Here is an 18,777-nt window from a genome sequence, read left to right on the forward strand (position 1 = left end):
TCCAGCAGCAAGAGCTATTCGGACCGAGAAAGCGACAATTTCCCCATTAATTTGAGCGAGGATGAAAGATTCGTGGATGAGGAAAGTTGGAGTGTAGCACAAAACAAAATAAGAAAAGGCGACGGCTCCAGGCGGTGGCAGTGGGACAGTTTCAGGTGTAATTAGACACATTTACTAGGATATTTCTGGAAGATCCCTTACCTGCTTATTGTTTTAATAGTGTTTTAGTGAGATTGTAAAGTCATACCTGAAAGTCGGATGGCTGAGGTGAACACCAGTGTCTCTCAGAGAAGCCAATGGAGGAGCCTGTCACGCGTTGCGGCGCACTTGCTGCGTGGAGTTGCCACTTCGTGGATGCACACACGACCAGTCAGCAGGATTGCAGGTAAGAATACATTTTAATATAATAAAACAAAAGAACACTGGTGCAAGAAGGAAAAAACAAAGCGCGTGCCAACGCACGGGAAGCTAATGCTAAAACTTAGCAGGAAAAAGAAGTAAAACTAAACAACGTGCCGAACGCACGTGAACCTAAGGCGGAACTTAGCGCAACAAAAGCAGGGATAAGCAGAGAATACATACGTGTCGTGTTGCATAAAGCAAACAATGAGCCGAGGCCGAACTAAGGAATAACGCAGGCTTATATACTCAAATAATAATTGCCATCAGTTGTGCGACAAAGGAATAGCAGCTGGGACAAAATAAGAAACCATGGCAACGAGCTACATCAGGAAGTGCACAAACACAGGAATCGGCCAAGTCTAAAACTAAACATGAACAAAGACGTATAAACAACAAAGACAGAGCCAAGATCACAGCTGCCTTTTTTGAGCTGCAGGAGGAAGTTGCGTAATCCACTGAAGTCTCCGGTAAGAGCCGACTTAATATCACAATTTTCCCATCCAAAGACTTGCTGGTTGACGTAGAGAAACATGTTCGCTTGACCGCTCTGTGTTAAAGCTTCACAACAAACAAAGAAACACCGGCTGTGTTTCGGTGCTAAAGTCAGCTGCAATCCACCGCTTTCCACCAACAGCATTCTTCGTTATAGTCTCCATTATTAGTTGAACAAATTGTAAAAGATTCAGCAACACAGATGTCCAAATTACTGTGTAATTATGCGATGAAAAGAGACGACTTTTAGCCGTGTGTGGTGCTGGGCTAATATGTCCGCTACAACCCGAGACGTCACAAACACACGTCATCATTGCGCGACGTTTTCAACAAGAAACTCCGCGGGAAATTTAAAATTGTAATTTAGTAAATTAAACCGGCCGTATTGGCATGTGTTGCAATGTTATTTCATCATTGATATATAAACTATCAGACTGCGTGGTCGGTAGTAGTGGGTTTCAGTAGGCCTTTAATCACAGTGTTACTGTTCAAACTGTGTGTAATGTTACAGTGACCAAAAATATTATATATACTTGTTGAATACTTGTGTTTAATGAATACTAAGGCCTATTTCATTACTGTATTTTAATGTTGGTCATTATGGTAGTACTTTCTGAAAAAGTTTGGGAACCACTGATGTACAAACTGTCCAGTAAATTGCCTCCATACTGTTTGATACTTCTGGGAAGGCCCCTTTATCAGTTTCAGCATAATATTGATTCGCACACATCTTCCTCCTTGTAAAACCCGCTTGACTCATCTCATTTGACTCAGATAGCGGAGGACTCCCATTTGTCAAGAGGGATCTGGGCTGATCAATATGTTTTGTATAATAGGAGTTCCCCCCCGTCGTCGTAGAACGTCGTAAGTTATGTCATCACTTGTCTGATTTGTAGAACATTAGAGCGGTTGTTTAAATTATTTACCTGCCTGATTAACTTCCTGTCAGAGTGGATAGCTTAGAGTATAGAGACGGGATTTATGGATCTCTAAAGGGAGCCGGATCTTGACGAGCCATTCGTTGGCTCGATATTATGTTTTTTCGTTTGTTTGTTGTTTTTACCTATTTTTATAATCACTAGTAGCACTTGTGAGATAATATGTGGCTCAGAATAAATGAAAGAAAATAAAAAACATTACCCTGGTGGTGAAAATGATCTATAAATATTTTCTATGATTTCATTGTAAACATTCCATAAAGTGACGTTAAATATGTATATATATATATATATATATATATATATATATATATATATATATATATATATATATATACATATATATATATATATATATATACATACATATATACATATATACATATATATATATATATATATATATATATATACATATATATATATATATACATATATATACATATATATATATATATATATATATATATATACATCCATCCATCCATCCATTTTCTGCCGCTTATTCCCGTTCGGGGTCGCGGGGGGCGCTGGCGCCTATCTCAGCTACAATCGGGCGGAAGGCGGGGTACACCCTGGACAAGTCGCCACCTCATCGCAGGGCCAACACAGATAGACAGACAACATTCACACTCACATTCACACACTAGGGCCAATTTAGTGTTGCCAATCAACCTATCCCCAGGTGCATGTCTTTGGAAGTGGGAGGAAGCCGGAGTACCCGGAGGGAACCCACGCATTCACGGGGAGAACATGCAAACTCCACACAGAAAGATCCCGAGCCTGGATTTGAACCCAGGACTGCAGGACCTTCGTATTGTGAGGCAGACGCACTAACCCCTCTGCCACCGTGAAGCCCATATATATATATATATACATATACATATATATATATATATATATACATATATATATATATATATATATATATATATATATATATATATATATATATATATATATATTTTTTTTTTTTATTTTATTTTTTTTTTTTTTTCCGCAATACAGAAACAAAAACGTAAATAATAAATAATTATAAAATGCATGAACGGATATAAAAAGTGAGAAATAATCTATGAACAAAAATTAGGACGGAAAAAAAATGAAACACAAATTTTACAACCATACCTGGTATGTGTATTCTTGAGCTACATATCAGAATAATGAACAAGAAAAGTGAATCAAAATAAAATAAGTTAATACAATTATTTATATATATATATATATATACACACACACACAGGGGGGCAAAAAGTATTTAGTTAGCCACCGATTGTGCAAGTTCTCCCACTTAAAATGATGACGGAGGTCTGTAATTTTCATCATAGGTACACTTCAACTGTGAGAGACGGAATGTGAAAAAAAAAATCCTGGAATTCACATTGTAGGAATTTCAAATAATTTATTTGTAAATTATGGTGGAAAATAAGTATTTGGTCAACCGTTCAAAGCTCTCACTGATGGAAGGAGGTTTTGGCTCAAAATCTCACGATACATGGCCCCATTCATTCTTTTCTTAACACAGATCAATCGTCCTGTCCCCTTAGCAGAAAACAGCCCCAAAACATGATGTTTCCACCCCCATGCTTCACAGTAGGTGTGGTGTTCTTGGGATGCAACTCAGTATTCTTCTTCCTCCAAACACGACGAGTTGAATTTATACCAAAAAGTTCTATTTTGGTTTCATCTGACCACATGACATCCTCCCAATCCTCTGCTGTATCATCCATGTATCCATTTTGGTATAAACTCAACTCGTCATGTTTGAAGGAAGAAGAATACTGAGTTGCATCCCAAGAACACCATACCTAATGTGAAGCATGGGGGTGGAAACATCATGCTTTGGGGCTGTTTTTCTGCTAAGGGGACAGGACGATTGATCCGTATTAAGGAAAGAATGAATGGGGCCATGTATCGCGAGATTTTGAGCCAAACATCCTTCCATCAGTGAGAGCTTTGAATTGTTGACCAAATACTTATTTTTCACCATAATTTACAAATAAATTCTTTAAAATTCCTACAATGTGAATTCCTGGATTTTTTTTTTTAACATTCTGTCTCTCACAGTTGAAGTGTACCTATGATGAAAATTACAGACCTCTGTCATCATTTTAAGTGGGAGAACTTGCACAATCGGCGGCTGACTACTTTTTTGCCCCACTGTATATACATACATACATACATTGCAGGCCAAAAGTTTGGATACACCTTCTCCTCATTCAATTTGTTTTGTTTACTTTCATGACTATTCACATTGTAGATTGTCACCGAAGACATCATAGTTTTGATGCCTTCAGTGACAACTCTGAATGATCACATGCGGAGAGGTGAAACAACTAAAAACATGTTTTATATTCTACTTTCTTCAAAATAGCCGCCCTTTGCTCTGATTACTGCTTTGCACACTCTTGGCATTCTCTCGATGGGCTTCAAGCACACCTGTAAAGTGAAAACCATTTCAGGTGACTACCTCTGGAAGCTCATGAAGAGAATGCCAAGAGTGTGCGAAAAAGTAATTCAAATTCTTCATGTGTCCAGGGACATATTTCCTGACTTTATAAACATAATATATATTTTTTTAAAAAGGAAAGAAGATTGTGTGACGATAAAAAATATTGATGTAATCATAGTAGTATCAACTAGATACGCTATTGTACCTGGTATCATTACAATCGATGTCAGGTGTATCTAGATCCACCACGGCACATTCAGGGTGCTCGTTTGATGTTTGCGGTTAGCTATCGCATCTTGCTACGGTGTGTAGTGAAGCATGTTTAGCTATTCCTCGTCCTTCAGGGATGATACTTGTAAGAAACTTACTTTATTTGTCGCCATTGAGGCGAGGATTAATGATTTAGAAGTAGCTAAAACGCTGCAGACTGCGGATGGACTTTAGCCGCTAGCTAGCTCGCCATGTCTTAAAGCACCTCTTCCTGAGGGTGTTTCAGTGTTATAGCTTAACCTTTATCTTTAGTTTTTAGGCCAAAATGTGTCTGTTCCCCCTTTCCTGTCTACACACTGTGTCTGTTTGCAAGTACTCTGTGATGGTGCGCTGCCGAACATGCTCCCCTGCTCGCAAAAGCAGCATAGTCGCGACACGCCAGACTATAGTATCGTTTTTGACTGAGACAGTTTTGAAAAATGAAGAGGAGAGAAAGTTTGGCCAAGGGCAAAGGGGGAGGCAGGGAATCAGAGCTGGAATCCGATGGATGGGAGTAAATAGTGCCAATGTCAGCAGTAAAAGCAGACTGGGCCCTCGGCAGAGTGTGAGTTTGCACGTGTGCACACTGGTGTGCTTTTGCCCAGTCGGCATTAACACCCGTCAAAGTCACTGTGTCCTGATAGGAACACACTCGGGGATGCAAGTAACACACACACACACACACACACACACACACACACACACACACACACACACACACACACACACACACACACACTTTCCTCATCAGTCTGCCTCTTTTGACCTTTTGTTGAATCTCCACTTCTCTCTCTATGTAGTTTCTCCTTCCCCACGCTCCATTTTCTCTCCGTCCATTGCCTAATTGCTGGCAATACACAAATCAAACCTCTCCATTTTACTCCTGTCATCCATTCCTCTTCTTCTGTCAGCCAGACAGATCTTCATGTCAGTCAATTCATGGAGTGAGCGCTTTGTTTATGGACCCACAGTGCCATTGTGGGAAATCCTGGATAGCTCCTTTAAACTTTAACCTGGAATGGCGAAACACAACAAACATAATCAATTGCCACGGATGCTAAAAAAAAATTCAGTGACCTATTGGTTAGTGTGTCCGCACTGAGATCGGTATGTTGGGAGTTCAAATCCCGGCCGAGTCATACCAAAGACTATAAAAATAATGGGACCCATTGCCTCCCTGCTTGGCACTCAGCATCAAGGGTTGGAATTTGGGGTAAAATCACCATAAATCATCCCCGGGCGCGGCACCGCTGCTGCCCACTGCTCCCCTCACTTTCCAGGGGGTGATCAAGGTGTCAAACATGGACTTAGACTATGGGATATTTTGTTTTTCCAACGCAAAGGATGATTGGCATGAGCCAGGCGTGAACGTGAGTACATATTTATTAATATTCTAACAAAACTACACAAAGGTAAACAAAGGGCGCGCACGAGGGCGGAAGACAAACTTGGCTAATGAAAAAACAAAAGACTAGCATAAATGCTACAAACTACAAACATGAAACAAAAACACTTGCACTGTGGCATGAAAAAACTAAACTTGCACTGAGGCATGAATACAAAACTTACTTGGCATGGACAAAAACGAACAGCAAGCCATGAAGCAGATGAATACGGGATGTGTAGGTACAACGGTAGGTAGGTAGGCAGCTAGGTCAGTAGGTAGGAAGGTACAAAGTTGTCGGACTGACTATCGGGTGACTGTGGCTTAAATAATAAGTATGATGATTAGTAACAGGTGCGAGGGCTGATGACAGGGGTGTGACTTGGAGACCAGGTGGAAACTAATGAGTTGACATGGAGACGAAAACAAACAAGGAAGTGCAAAAACAGAACTGAATGTCCAAAAACCAAAACATAACATGACCAAACATGACAAAAACAAAACATAATCTACAGGCGTGACACAAGGGGGATGAGTCAAATGCAGAGGACACATTTCACCACACCTAGTGTGTGTGTGACAATCATTGGTACTTTAACCAACTTAAAAACTATTTATTACATTTTTTTAATAATATATTTTTTTATGAAATTGAAAAAAATATATATAAATAAATAAGTGTATGTGTTCTGTGACAGAACTTGTAATTAGAAATAATCTCAAAATGAATTGTTTACAAAAAACAATAATTTCAATTCCATTAATGATTACAAGCCCCCCCCCCAAAAAAAATGTAAAATATTAAATATAATATGTAAATTATTTTTAACAAGAACAATTAACTTGTAAATAATGAATATCCTATCAAAAAGGCAATATAAAGAATTACAAATAACTGCAGTAGATTTAAGAAGCAAAGTGGTCATTATGTAGAGCAGCCTGCTCTAAAAATAGCTCACATAGTAGCACTTACCAGTGAGCTGCCTCTATTTTTTAAATTTTATTTATTCACTAGCAAGCTGGTCTCACTTTGCTCAACATTTTTAATTCTAAGAGAGACAAAACTCAAATAGAATTTGAAAATCCAAGAAAATATTTTAAAGACTTGGTCTTCACTTGTTTAAATAAATTCATTTATTTTTCTACTTTGCTTCTTATAACTTTCAGAAAGACAACTTTAGAGAAAAAATACAACCTTAGAAATGATTTTAGGATTTTTAAACACATATACCTTTTTACCTTCCTCTTCTTTCCTGACAATTTAAATCAATGTTTAAGTATTTTTTTTGTGATTATTATTGTAAAGAATAATAAATATACTTTAATTTTATTCTTCATTTTAGCTTCTGTTTTTTCGACAAAGAATATTTGTGAAATATTTCTTCAAACTTCTTATGATTAAAATTCAAAAAGATTATTCGGGCAAATCTAGAAAATCTGTAAAATGAAATTTAAATCTTATTTCAAAATCTTTTGAATTTCTTTTAACATTTTTGTTCCGGAAAATCTAGAAGAAATAATTATTTGTCTTTGTTAGAAATATAGCTTGGTCCAATTTGTTATATATTCTAACAAAGTGCAGATTGGATTTTAACCTATTTAAAACATGTAATCAAAATTCTAAAATTAATCTTAATCAGGAAAAAATTCTAATGATGTTCCATAAATTCTTTTGAAAATAAAATTCAAAAATATTCTAATTAGCTATTTCTCCTCGGTTTTTTTTGGTTGAATTTTGTATTTTAAAGAGTCGAAATTAAAGATGAACTATGTTTCAAAATTTAATTGTCTTTTTTTTCGTGTTTTCTCCTCTTTTAAACCGTTCAATTAAGGTTTTTTTTCATCATTTATTCTCTACAAAAAACCTTCCGTTATAGGAAAAAAAAGTACGACGGAATGACAGACAGAAATACCCATTTTTTTAAATACATAGATTTATTTATTGGAGGTAAATTTAGCAAATTGGCTATTTCTGGCAATTTATTTAAGTGTGTATCAAACTGGTAGCCCTTCGCATTAATCAGTACCCATGAAGTAGCTCTTGGTTTCAAAAAGGTTGGTGACCCCTGATGTAGAGCATTCACCTTGTTGGGTGTACTTCTATGGTATCTCTCCGTCAAACACAACATCGGCAGCTCCCCCAAATTTTTATGGATACATGTTGACCATTTGAAAACCACTGATCTAATTCCCGGTTTGCAATCTTGTGACCTAGAGGCATTTCCGGGGTTTCAGGCGATGATCTGTTTATTTACATGCATCAGTACGAATTTTGGGCACATTTTAAAAGGTTTACAGGTAAATATACAAGCAACCATGAAACAATATTTAAAATGGGCTGGAGTGGATGTATACACTCATTAAAATATATATATATATATCAATTCATTATCACCTCAAACTCAGTTCCTTGGACACTTTTGAGGATTTATAAAAGAAAAGTCCACAACTTAAACATGAATCCATGAAAGATAAAGTTGGATTTAGTCATGCATTGGTAAGTAATGTATTTGTTTGACGTGCCGCTGTGATGGTGAGGCTAATGAGAAAAAGGTATATTTTGGTTCATTATTGTCAGAGTTATTTGTTGTTGTCGAACCCCGAGATGCAGAGATGGAGGCAGGCATGGTATATGAAAACCTGATTTAATTAAAACTACACAAGAACAAACAAAAAGCACGCATGTGGGCGGAATAACAAACTAAGAGAGCTAGCACTGGGAGCGAGAAAAACAAAAAGGAACTTTAGCATGGAATCTAGAGGATAACAAACAGAAAAACTGGAAATAGCTAATGGCTAACAAAAACAGCTTACCGCTACGACGACCAGGACAAGATGTAGCACGACAGGTAATAGCTGAAATGATGCCAGACACGACGATGCAAAGGCACAAGAGTGACATGAGGCAAGGACAAGTCTGAATGACAATACAATGATCCAGCAACTGACACAAGACAAAGCAGGTACAAATAGGAGCGGGCTGATTGGCAACAGGTGTGGCCAGGTGCCAATCAGCTATAGCTGAGGAGGAACGCAGGACTCAGGGAACAAGACAGGAAGCTGACAAAATAAGAGCACTAGACAGGAACTAAAGACAGGAGATACTAAACACAGAGGAAACAGACAAATGCAGAGGAAAAAACTAAAACATAGACAAACTGTCAGGGGAAAGCCCGACAATTATTTAGCTATACAGTATATATGTCCCTGTTGTTCGGGAATGTTTGCTCGCGATATCAAGTATCAGTATATCCCAGGGGTAGGGAACCTATGGCTCTAGAGCCAGATGTGGCTCTTTTGATGACTGCATCTGGCTCTCAGGTAAATCTGAGCTGACATTGCTTAACACGATAAGTAATGAATAATTCCACTTGTAATCACAGTGTTAAAAATAATGTTCAAAATATAAAACATTCTCGTGCTTTTTTAATCCATCCATCTGTTTTCTACCACACCTGTTCAAGAAGTTGCGTTAATGGTAAGAAGTTATTTATTTATTTTTGGTTAGTGTGGGGCTTGCCGTCCTGGGGGTTCTTCAGACCATCAAGTACCGACATGAGAGCCTGTTTCAGGGTTACAATATTGTTTTATTTTTCAATAAGTCTCCCAGTTGCTTTCCAGCAATTGTCTTTTTCTCTTTTGTTCTCGCTCGCACTCTGGCTCCGGCCCCAACTCCGTCTCTTCTCCTGGGAGCGACAGGTGATTAGGTAACAAGGCCCAGGTGGTCTATCCACGCACCTGTCGCTGATTTAGAGGCCGATCCTGGCAACACCCTGCTTCGCTGCAGGCCCGCAGGCCACGCCCCCTCCACAGTTAGCTTCAGAATAACAATTTTATTTATTTACTTATTATACTGTAGAAATGTTGGTCTTACTTAAAAATGCAAGCGTTTAGTTGTGTTCAGTGTTGGAAAAAATATTATATGGCTCTTACAGAAATATATTTTAAAATATTTGGCTTCTTGGCTCTCTCTGCCAAAAAGGTTCCCGACCCCTGGTATATCCTGTTGAGCTTACCAGAGATGTACAGTATTCATCTAGCTTTTTAAAACTTTTAAGGTTATTTTCTTGATGCTAACAAATCACCAGAGACGCTATAATGTAGTCATCTTGGCTTTCCTGCACAACAACAACTAAGCTTTTAGTTTCTGTTATGAAAATGGACAATGCAAATACGGTGGATTGAACCAGCAATCACATTATTTATTACTGGGACTTAACATGACTTCAGTTTATTTGCACAACCAGGTTTTTGTTGTTATATTTAGACCGAGCAACCACGAAAGAAGGAAAAAAATTACGATCTCTTGTCCTTTCTTTACGTTTAGTTCTGCTATCAAGCACTACTAATATAGCGGAAAAAACAGAAAGTTTCTCAAACAAATCAAACAGATTGTATTTTACATCTTCTAAAATTGGAGAAGTAGATAGCAAATTGTGTATGAAGTGTCGGGCAGCTGAGAGAACTCTTGTTCATTTATTGTGGGAATGTCAGAGAATAAAATAGGTATGGTTGAAAACAACAAAAGAAGCAATCATATTCCTAAATATAAACATCCCAATGACACTGCAAACTTGTATGCTTGATGATCTGCATCAATTTAGTAATGTGTCATCAGAGAGTAAAAATGCATTTCTTTCCATCCATCCATTTTCTACCGCTTATTCCCTTTCGGGGTTGCGGGGGGCGCTGGCGCCTATCTCAGCTACAATCGGGCAGAAGGCAGGGTACACCCTAGACAAGTCGCAATATTCATAATAACAAAAAGGGTAATATTTAAAAAAAAAATATGGATAGATGTTGATAGTCCAACTCATACTGACTGTTATACAAAAGCTATGGAGATGTTATCAGTAAAAAAAAAATGCATTTAGTATAGATAATAATGAGTCGTGTATTGGAGTATAGGATCATTTATTTGAATTTGTTTTAGCTATTAAATGGACCTAAAATATGACTTATTTTATCTTTGTTGCAAGTATTGGACACAATTTGTTGCCATGCAAGTGTAAGCCACTGTGACACTATTGTTCATTTTAAATGTTTTAATTTGTATAAATGGCTGTAATGATAATGTCAATGAGCAATTTCTAATCACTACTATGTTGAAATTCTTATTAATATTAATACTGTTGCTGATATTATTGATTTTTGTTTGACTACTTTTAGATTGCTTTGTGTCATGTTTGTGTGTACTCTCAATTGCTCTGTTGATTGCTATTCTGAATGTTGCTGGGCCGCTTGGTTTTGGAATTGCCATTGTATTATTAATGTATTATTGTGTTGAATTGTTTAATAAAAAAATAATATTAATTAAATCTAATGTTCAAACAAACATTTTACAAAGTAATCCCTGCAGACACAAGTGGTCAAATTGTATTTTTGGGAGCTATTTCCTTTTCTTTTCTTGGTATATTTCGAACATGGATATTTACAACACAATACAATGCAGACAATACAATATTACCTCACATTTCATCCTGCCCGAAAAGGAGTAGGAAGAAGCAAAGCATTTTTAATCCTACCCCTTTCCCACTTCAGAGCGCCCACAAATACATACATCTACTGACCCTCTTTACAGCAGAATATCAAAAGGACATCCGCGAATAAGCAATACAAGAGTTCTGTAACATGCAATTAACTAATCCAGTCATTACCAACATACTGAGATGAAGAATATCTTATTTTCAATAAGGTTGAAAGTGTTTCTCATACTTATTCTTCTTTGTACTTTGTAAGCACTATTAATTTAAACATCCTCTTAAAGTGGATCATATCAGTACAATGTTTAATTTCCTTTGATTCACTTACGTTTTTTCTCTGACTATTACTTTTATGAACCTATTATTTCCGAACTATATGAAAGCTTTCCTAGCTCTCTACTTAAAGGACTGGAACACACAAGAACAAAACAGAAATACAGGATTTTCCGTTCAATTTCTACACTCACTTTCAATTGTTTTAATGTTAAGCTCAAGCTGCTTTACCATCGTGTGAAATAAGCTGCAAATAATTAAAATGGGTATGACGTTATATGCTCTGTATGATCAGTGCCAGAGCTTGGTCCGCATTGCCGGCAGTAAGTCAAACACATTTCCAGTGAGGGTTGGACTCCGCCAAGGCTGTCCTTTGTCACCGATTCTGTTCATAACTTTTATGGACATAATTTCTAGGCGCTGTCAAGGCGTTGAGGGGTTCCGGTTTGGTGACCGCAGGATTAGGTCTCTGCTTTTTGCAGGTGATGTGGTCCTGATGGCTTCATTTAACCGGGATCTTCAGCTCTCACTGGATCGGTTCGCAGCCGAGTGTGAAGCGACCGGAATGAGAATCAACACCTCCAAGTCCGAGGCCATGGTTGTCACCCGGAAAAGGGTGGAATGCCATCTCCGGGCTGGGGAGGAGACCCTGCCCCAAGTGGAGGAGTTCAAGTACCGAGGAGTCTTGTTCACGAGTGAGGGAAGAGTGAATCGTGAGATCGACAGGCGGATCGGTGCGGCGTCTTCAGTAATGCGGACGTTGTACCGATCCGTTGTGGTGAAGAAGGAGCTGAGCCGGAAGGCAAAGCTCTCAATTTACCGGTCGATCTACGTTCCCATCCTCACCAATGGTCATGAGCTTTGGGTCATGACCGAAAGGATAAGATCACGGGTACAAGCGGCCGCAATGAGTTTCCTCCGCCGGGTGGCGGGGCTCTCCCTTAGAGATAGGGTGAGAAGATCTGCCATCCGGGAGGAACTCAAAGTAAAGCCGCTGCTCCTCCACATCGAGAGGAGCCAAATGAGGTGGCTCGGGCATCTGGTCAGGATGCCACCCGAATGCCTCCCTAGGGAGGTGTTTAGGGCACGTCCAACCGGTAGGAGGCCACGGGGAAGACCCAGGACACGTTGGGAAGACTGTCTCCCGGCTGGCCTGGGAACGCCTCGGGATCCCCCGGGAAGAGCTAGACGAAGTGGCTGGGGAGATGGAAGTCTGGGTTTCCCTGCTTAGGCTGTTGGCCCCGCGATGGATGGATGGATGGATGACGTTATATGCAACCCAGTAATCAGACGTTCTAACATATTTACCGTATTTTCCGTACTATAAGGCACACTGGATTATAAGGCGCACCTTCTCTGAATGGCATATTTTAAAACTGTGTTCATAAATAAGGCACAACGCATTATAAGGCGCATAGAATAAACGCTCCAGCAGAAGCTGGGGTTACGTTATGCATCCATTAAATGGAGTTGCACTAAAGGGAATGTCAACAAAACAGTCAGATACTGTAGGTCAGTCAAACATTATTAATAGATTACAAACCAGCATTCGGACAACTCCGGTAACTCCCAAAATTAAAAAAAAAACAGCTGTTTTATTATTTTCCCCGAGGTAAAGTCAGTGACGTGGTATTTCGTTTATATTTTAACCACAGCAAGGTATAACACGTAGTGCAACATTTATATCACATAGTGGAGGGGAACATTTCCTCGATTAAATAAACGCATAAAAAACAGTTTGATACTGTTACGGTAAATCAAACTTTAGTGCAAACACAAAATAGTAACACTCGAAATAGTGCAAAGCAATAACAATATATCAATAACTCAACGTTGCTCAAACGTTAATGTCACACAACACACAAAATAAACATGCTCACTTTATTAAGTTATTCCTCATCCACGAATCCCTCGAATTCTTCTTCTTCAGTGTCCGAATCAAACAGTTGGGCGAACACGGCATCCAACATCCGTCTCGTCGAAGTCGTCATTAATCGAGTCAGTGTCGCTTCTAAATTCTCTCGCTGCTGCTCTATTCCCGTGTTCTACTGCATGACTAATCGTCTTGAGTTTAAACTCTACGTCGTAAGCATTTTGGGGTCTATTGGTCGATGTGTAAGGCGCATCGTGTTATAAGGCCCACTGTCAGCTTTTGAGAAAATTGAAGGTTTTTAGGTGCGCCTTATAGTCCGAAAAATACGGTAACTTCAAATACCGCTTGTTTGATTAATCTCCAAGGTTCTCATAGTCATCATTGTCACCGACGTCCCACTGGGTGTGAGTTTTCCTTGCCCTTATGTGGGCCTACCGAGGATGTCGTAGTGGTTTGTGTTGTGGTTTGTGCAGCCCTTTGAGACACTAGTGATTTAGGGCTATATAAGTAAACATTGACTGATTGATTGATTCATGTCTCTGTGGTTGATTCCTCCATTCCGTTCTCTTTTCCAAATATGTGTGGTCAGCATCCGAACCCAACCTGAAGCTCCGTTCCAGACTAAAGCAGAAGGTGACGGAGCGCCGCAGCAGTCCTCTCCTACGCAGGAAAGACGGCCCCATCATTGCTGCGAAGAAACGCTCCCTGGATATTGCCGGTGAGTGTCACTGAGTGTTACGGCGTGGGGACTACACGATCACAACCGGCATTCGAGCCATGTGAAAATAATAAGAAGTAGGTTCTTCCGACCGTCCTCCAGACTCTGCATGCAACAGCGCTCCGGGCTCGGGTCCCAGCTCCCCCAACAACGGCTCCAGTAACATTCCCCATGAGAACGGCATCCCCATGTCCAGCAGCCCAGGAGAGGTAACACCATGTTGACTGCCCATCTGTTTTGTCTGTATGAGTACATACAGAGTGTGTACGTGTATATTCACACACAGTCTGCTGAACTTACTAATGACTGCCAACACACTGTGTGTGTGTTTGTCTCATTTCAGGCGTCCTTGCTTCAACGCCTGGTTTCAAGGGATGGTTCGATCAGCCACCTCTCACTTTACACCTCTCCTTCTCTGCCCAACATTACCCTGGGTTTGCCAGCGACATGCCCGGGGAGCAATGTGAGTACATAGTCTAGTGTTGTCCAGATACCAATATGTTGGTACCGGTACCAAAATGTATTTCGATACTTTCCGGTACTTTTCTGTATTTTTCTAAATAAAGGGGACCGCAAAAAAAATGGCATTATTGGCTTTATTCTAACAAAAAAAATCTTAGGGTACATTAAACATATCAATCAATCAATCAATCAATGTTTATTTATATAGCCCTAAATCACAAATGTCTCAAAGGACTGTACAAACCACTACGACTACGACATCCTCGGAAGAACCCACATAAGGGCAAGGAAAACTCACACCCAGTGGGCAAGGAGAACTCACACCCAGTGGGACGCCAGTGACAATGATCAATCAATCAATCAATGTTTACTTATATAGCCCTAAATCACTAGTGTCTCAAAGGGCTGCACAAACCACAACACAAACTACTACGACATCCTCGGTAGGCCCACATAAGGGCAAGGAAAACTCACACCCAGTGGGACGTCGGTGACAATGATGACTATGTGGGACGTCGGTGACAATGATGACTATGAGAACCTTGGAGAGGACGAAAGCAATGGATGTCGAGCGGGTCTAACATGATACTGTGTTCAATCCATAATGGATCCAACACAGCCGCGAGAGTCCAGTCCAAAGCGGATCCAACACAGCAGCGAGAGTCCCGTTCACAGCGGAGCCAGCAGGAAACCATCCCAAGCGGAGGCGGATCAGCAGCGCATAGATGTCTCCAGCCGATACACAGGCAAGCAGTACATGGCCACCGGATCGGACCGGACCCCCTCCACAAGGGTGAGTGGGACATGATAACCTTGGAGAGGAGCTCATTTGTGGGCAACCCCCCCCCCCCCCAGGAAACCGAAAGCAATGGATGTCAAGCGGATCTAACATGATACTGTGAAAGTTCAATCCATAGTGGCTCCAACACAGCCGCGAGAGTTCAGTTCAAAACGGATCCAAGACAGCAGCGAGAGTCCCGTCCACAGGAAACCATCCCAAGCGGAGTCGGATCAGCATGGTAGAGATGTCCCCAACCGATACACAGGCGAGCGGTCCATCCTGGGTCCCGACTCTGGACAGCCAGTACTTCATCCATGGTCATCGGACCGGACCCCCTCCACAAGGGAGGGGGGGGCAGAGGAGAAAAAGAAAAGAAGCGGCAGATCAACTGGTCTAAAAGGAGGTCTATTTAAAGGCTAGAGTATACAAATGAGTTTTAAGGTGAGACTTAAATGCTTCTACTGAGGTAGCATCTCGAACTGTTACTGGGAGGACATTCCAGAGTACTGGAGCCCGAACGGAAAACGCTCTAGAGCCCGCAGACTTTTTTTTGGCTTTAGGAATCACTAATACGTTTCTTATTGCTCATTATTGGCCTCACCTTTTCTCCTCCAAACATATTGCTGGGTATTCTGGCCAAACAGTTCAATTTTTGTTTCATTTGACATTACATGGACAAATGTCACGCCTATAGATCATGTTTTGTTTTGGTTACGTTATGTTTTGTTTTTTGCGCAACTCAGTTCTGTTTTGCACTTCCTGTTTTGTTTTCGTCTCCATGCCAACTCTTTGATTTTCACCTTGCCCTCAAATCACACCCTTATCCTCAGCCCTCACACCTGTTTCTAATTACCATAGTCATTATTTAAGCCGGGCTTCACGGTGGCAGAGGGGTTAGTGCGTCTGCCTCACAATACGAAGGTCCTGCAGTCTTGGGTTCAATCCCAGGCTCGGGATCTTTCTGTGTGGAGTTTGCATGTTCTCCCCGTGAATGCGTGGGTTCCCTCCGGGTACTCCGGCTTCCTCCCATTTCCAAAGACATGCACCTGGGGATAGGTTGATTGGCAACACTAAATTGGCCCTAGTGTGTGAATGTGAGTGTGAATGTTGTCTGTCTATCTGTGTTGGCCCTGCGATGAGAGGAAGACTTGTCCAGGGTGTACCCCGCCTTCCGCCCAATTATAGCTGAGATAGGTGCCAGGGCCCCCCGCAACCCCAAAAGGGAATAAGCGGTAGGAAATGGATGGATGGATTATTTAAGCCATTCTTTTTCTGTCTTCGTCCTGGCAACTTCATCTACCTATCCTGCACCTACTCGTGCTATTCTGTTTTTCTTTGCTGTCCATACCACGTAAGTTTTCGTTGTTTATGCCACAGTGCAAGTTTTGTTATTTATGCCCCAGTGTACGTTTTTGTTTCTTGTCTATAGTCATGCCATTGTGCTAGCTTTGTTTTATAGCCAAGTTTTCCGCCCTCGAGCGCGCCATTTGTTTGCCTTTTGTTAAATATAGTGTTTAAATAAACATGTACTCACATTCACGTCTCGCTCGTGCCAAATTCCCTCTGCTTCGAGGAAACATCCCAAATCCGAGTCCCAGTTTGACAGACAAATATAAGACCTGGAGAAAAGTTGTGCGGTCAGATGAAACAAAAATTTAGTTGTTTTGGCCACAATACCATTTTGTACCGCTTATCCCTTTTTTGGGGTAACTGGGGGTGCTGGAGCCTCTCTCAGCTGCATTCGGTCGGAAGAATGTGTACACTCTGGACAAGTCGCCACCTCATCACAGCCCAAACACACGTCAAAAGTGGTAAAGGAATGGCTACATCAGGCTAAAAGGTTTTAGAATGGCCTTCCCAAAGTTGTGACTTAAATGCGTGGACAATGCTGAAGAAACAAGTCCATGTCAGAAAACCCACACATTTAGCTGAACTGCACCAATTTTGTCAAGAGGAGTGGTCAAAAATTCAACCAGAAGCTTGCTGATGGCTACCAAAAGCGCCTTATTGCAGTGAAACTTGCCAAGGGACATGTAACCAAATATTAACTTTGCTGTATCTATACTTTTGACCCAGCAGATTTGGTCACATTTTCAGTAGACCCATAATAAATTCCTAAAAGAACCAAACCTCATGAATGTTTTGAAATGATTGGAAACTCAAGTCAGCCATGACATTATGTTCTTTACAATTGTATGTACATTTTTGACCACAACTGTATAGATATGCGCTGATGCAAAATTTGCCGCTAAAGTCTAAATTTCCATACGCCTTGTTTGGAATTTAGAAGGAGGCAAGATTGTTTTATAAACATCCCTCCAAGGATTGATTTGAAATATTTGGGACTTATGGGTATTTTAAATACACCAAAACAAATAGTAACAGGTAAGAAAAGTTGATATCGACGAATATGACCCGTTTAAAAGTTATTTATCTCTAAGCATGCCACTGATTTTATTTCCTCAAATCTCAGCCTCAAGTATGTCTGATTTGACTTCCTTTGCGTCCTCTCCAGTGTCTGCCTTTATTTTGCCTTTCTCTCCTTTGTGTCTTTTTAGACGATATCAGGACATCAAGATGCTGAAAGTCGCCTGGCGCTGTCTGCATTGCAGCAGGGCATTCCTTTAACCTCCCCTTTCCTGCCCGCTGCCCACTTGCCCCCCTACTTGGCTTCTCCAGGTCTGGACAGAAACGGGGCCGGGGGAGGCACAGCTGGTCATGCCCCCCTTCTCCAACACATGGTGCTCTTGGAGCAGAGCCACAGTCCAATGGGTCAGTATTTACTCGGGTACTTATTGCGAGGACACCTTCGGCCCTTAACCCTGAACAGTCATTATGAAAATCAAAAGCTTTAGATAATTTTTTTCTTCAATAAGTGACCAACAGTCCCTGAGATAAAATTATCATAAATTATAAAGGGTTTGGATCTTTGGGCATCTAACGATTCAATCAATCGAATTTGGATTTATCGGCTTACACACACACATGCATCCACAAAAAAATATACGCCACACACACATACCCCACCCCCAATCCAACGCCCTCGACGCAAATCCCTTAGGGGTGATGGAAGGATGGGGAGTGCCTGAGAGCTGCGGCCCGCCAACATGGCCCCCAACTCCCTCCCCTCTGTTGCTAGACATCTCGGGATGTACGTTGTACAATGTACATGTGTTTTGCTATGGAGGTTTCAATACAGGTTAGAAGCTCCACCTGGTTACATTAGATGGCCTAAAATCCTATTTTTTAAAATTGATTCGTAAGCATTTT

General features: G+C 40.6%; 1 protein-coding gene across 3 annotated transcripts in view; it reads left to right on the forward strand.

Moving 5' to 3' along the window:
* hdac4 (histone deacetylase 4) overlaps window positions 1-18,777 on the forward strand; it is a 212,245-nt gene that overhangs the window by 62,134 nt on the left and 131,334 nt on the right. For 2 of the 3 annotated variants that reach the window (XM_061918452.1, XM_061918451.1), the window contains exons 8-11: window positions 14,136-14,264; window positions 14,346-14,473; window positions 14,608-14,727; window positions 18,066-18,279. In XM_061918452.1, coding sequence (XP_061774436.1) covers window positions 14,136-14,264; window positions 14,346-14,473; window positions 14,608-14,727; window positions 18,066-18,279 — 591 coding nt within the window. The remainder of the gene's footprint in view (window positions 1-14,135; window positions 14,265-14,345; window positions 14,474-14,607; window positions 14,728-18,065; window positions 18,280-18,777) is intronic. The other variant, XM_061918453.1, reaches the window with a different exon arrangement.

Source organism: Nerophis ophidion, linkage group LG13 (genome assembly GCF_033978795.1).
Source record: "Nerophis ophidion isolate RoL-2023_Sa linkage group LG13, RoL_Noph_v1.0, whole genome shotgun sequence".
NCBI lineage: Eukaryota > Metazoa > Chordata > Actinopteri > Syngnathiformes > Syngnathidae > Nerophis > Nerophis ophidion.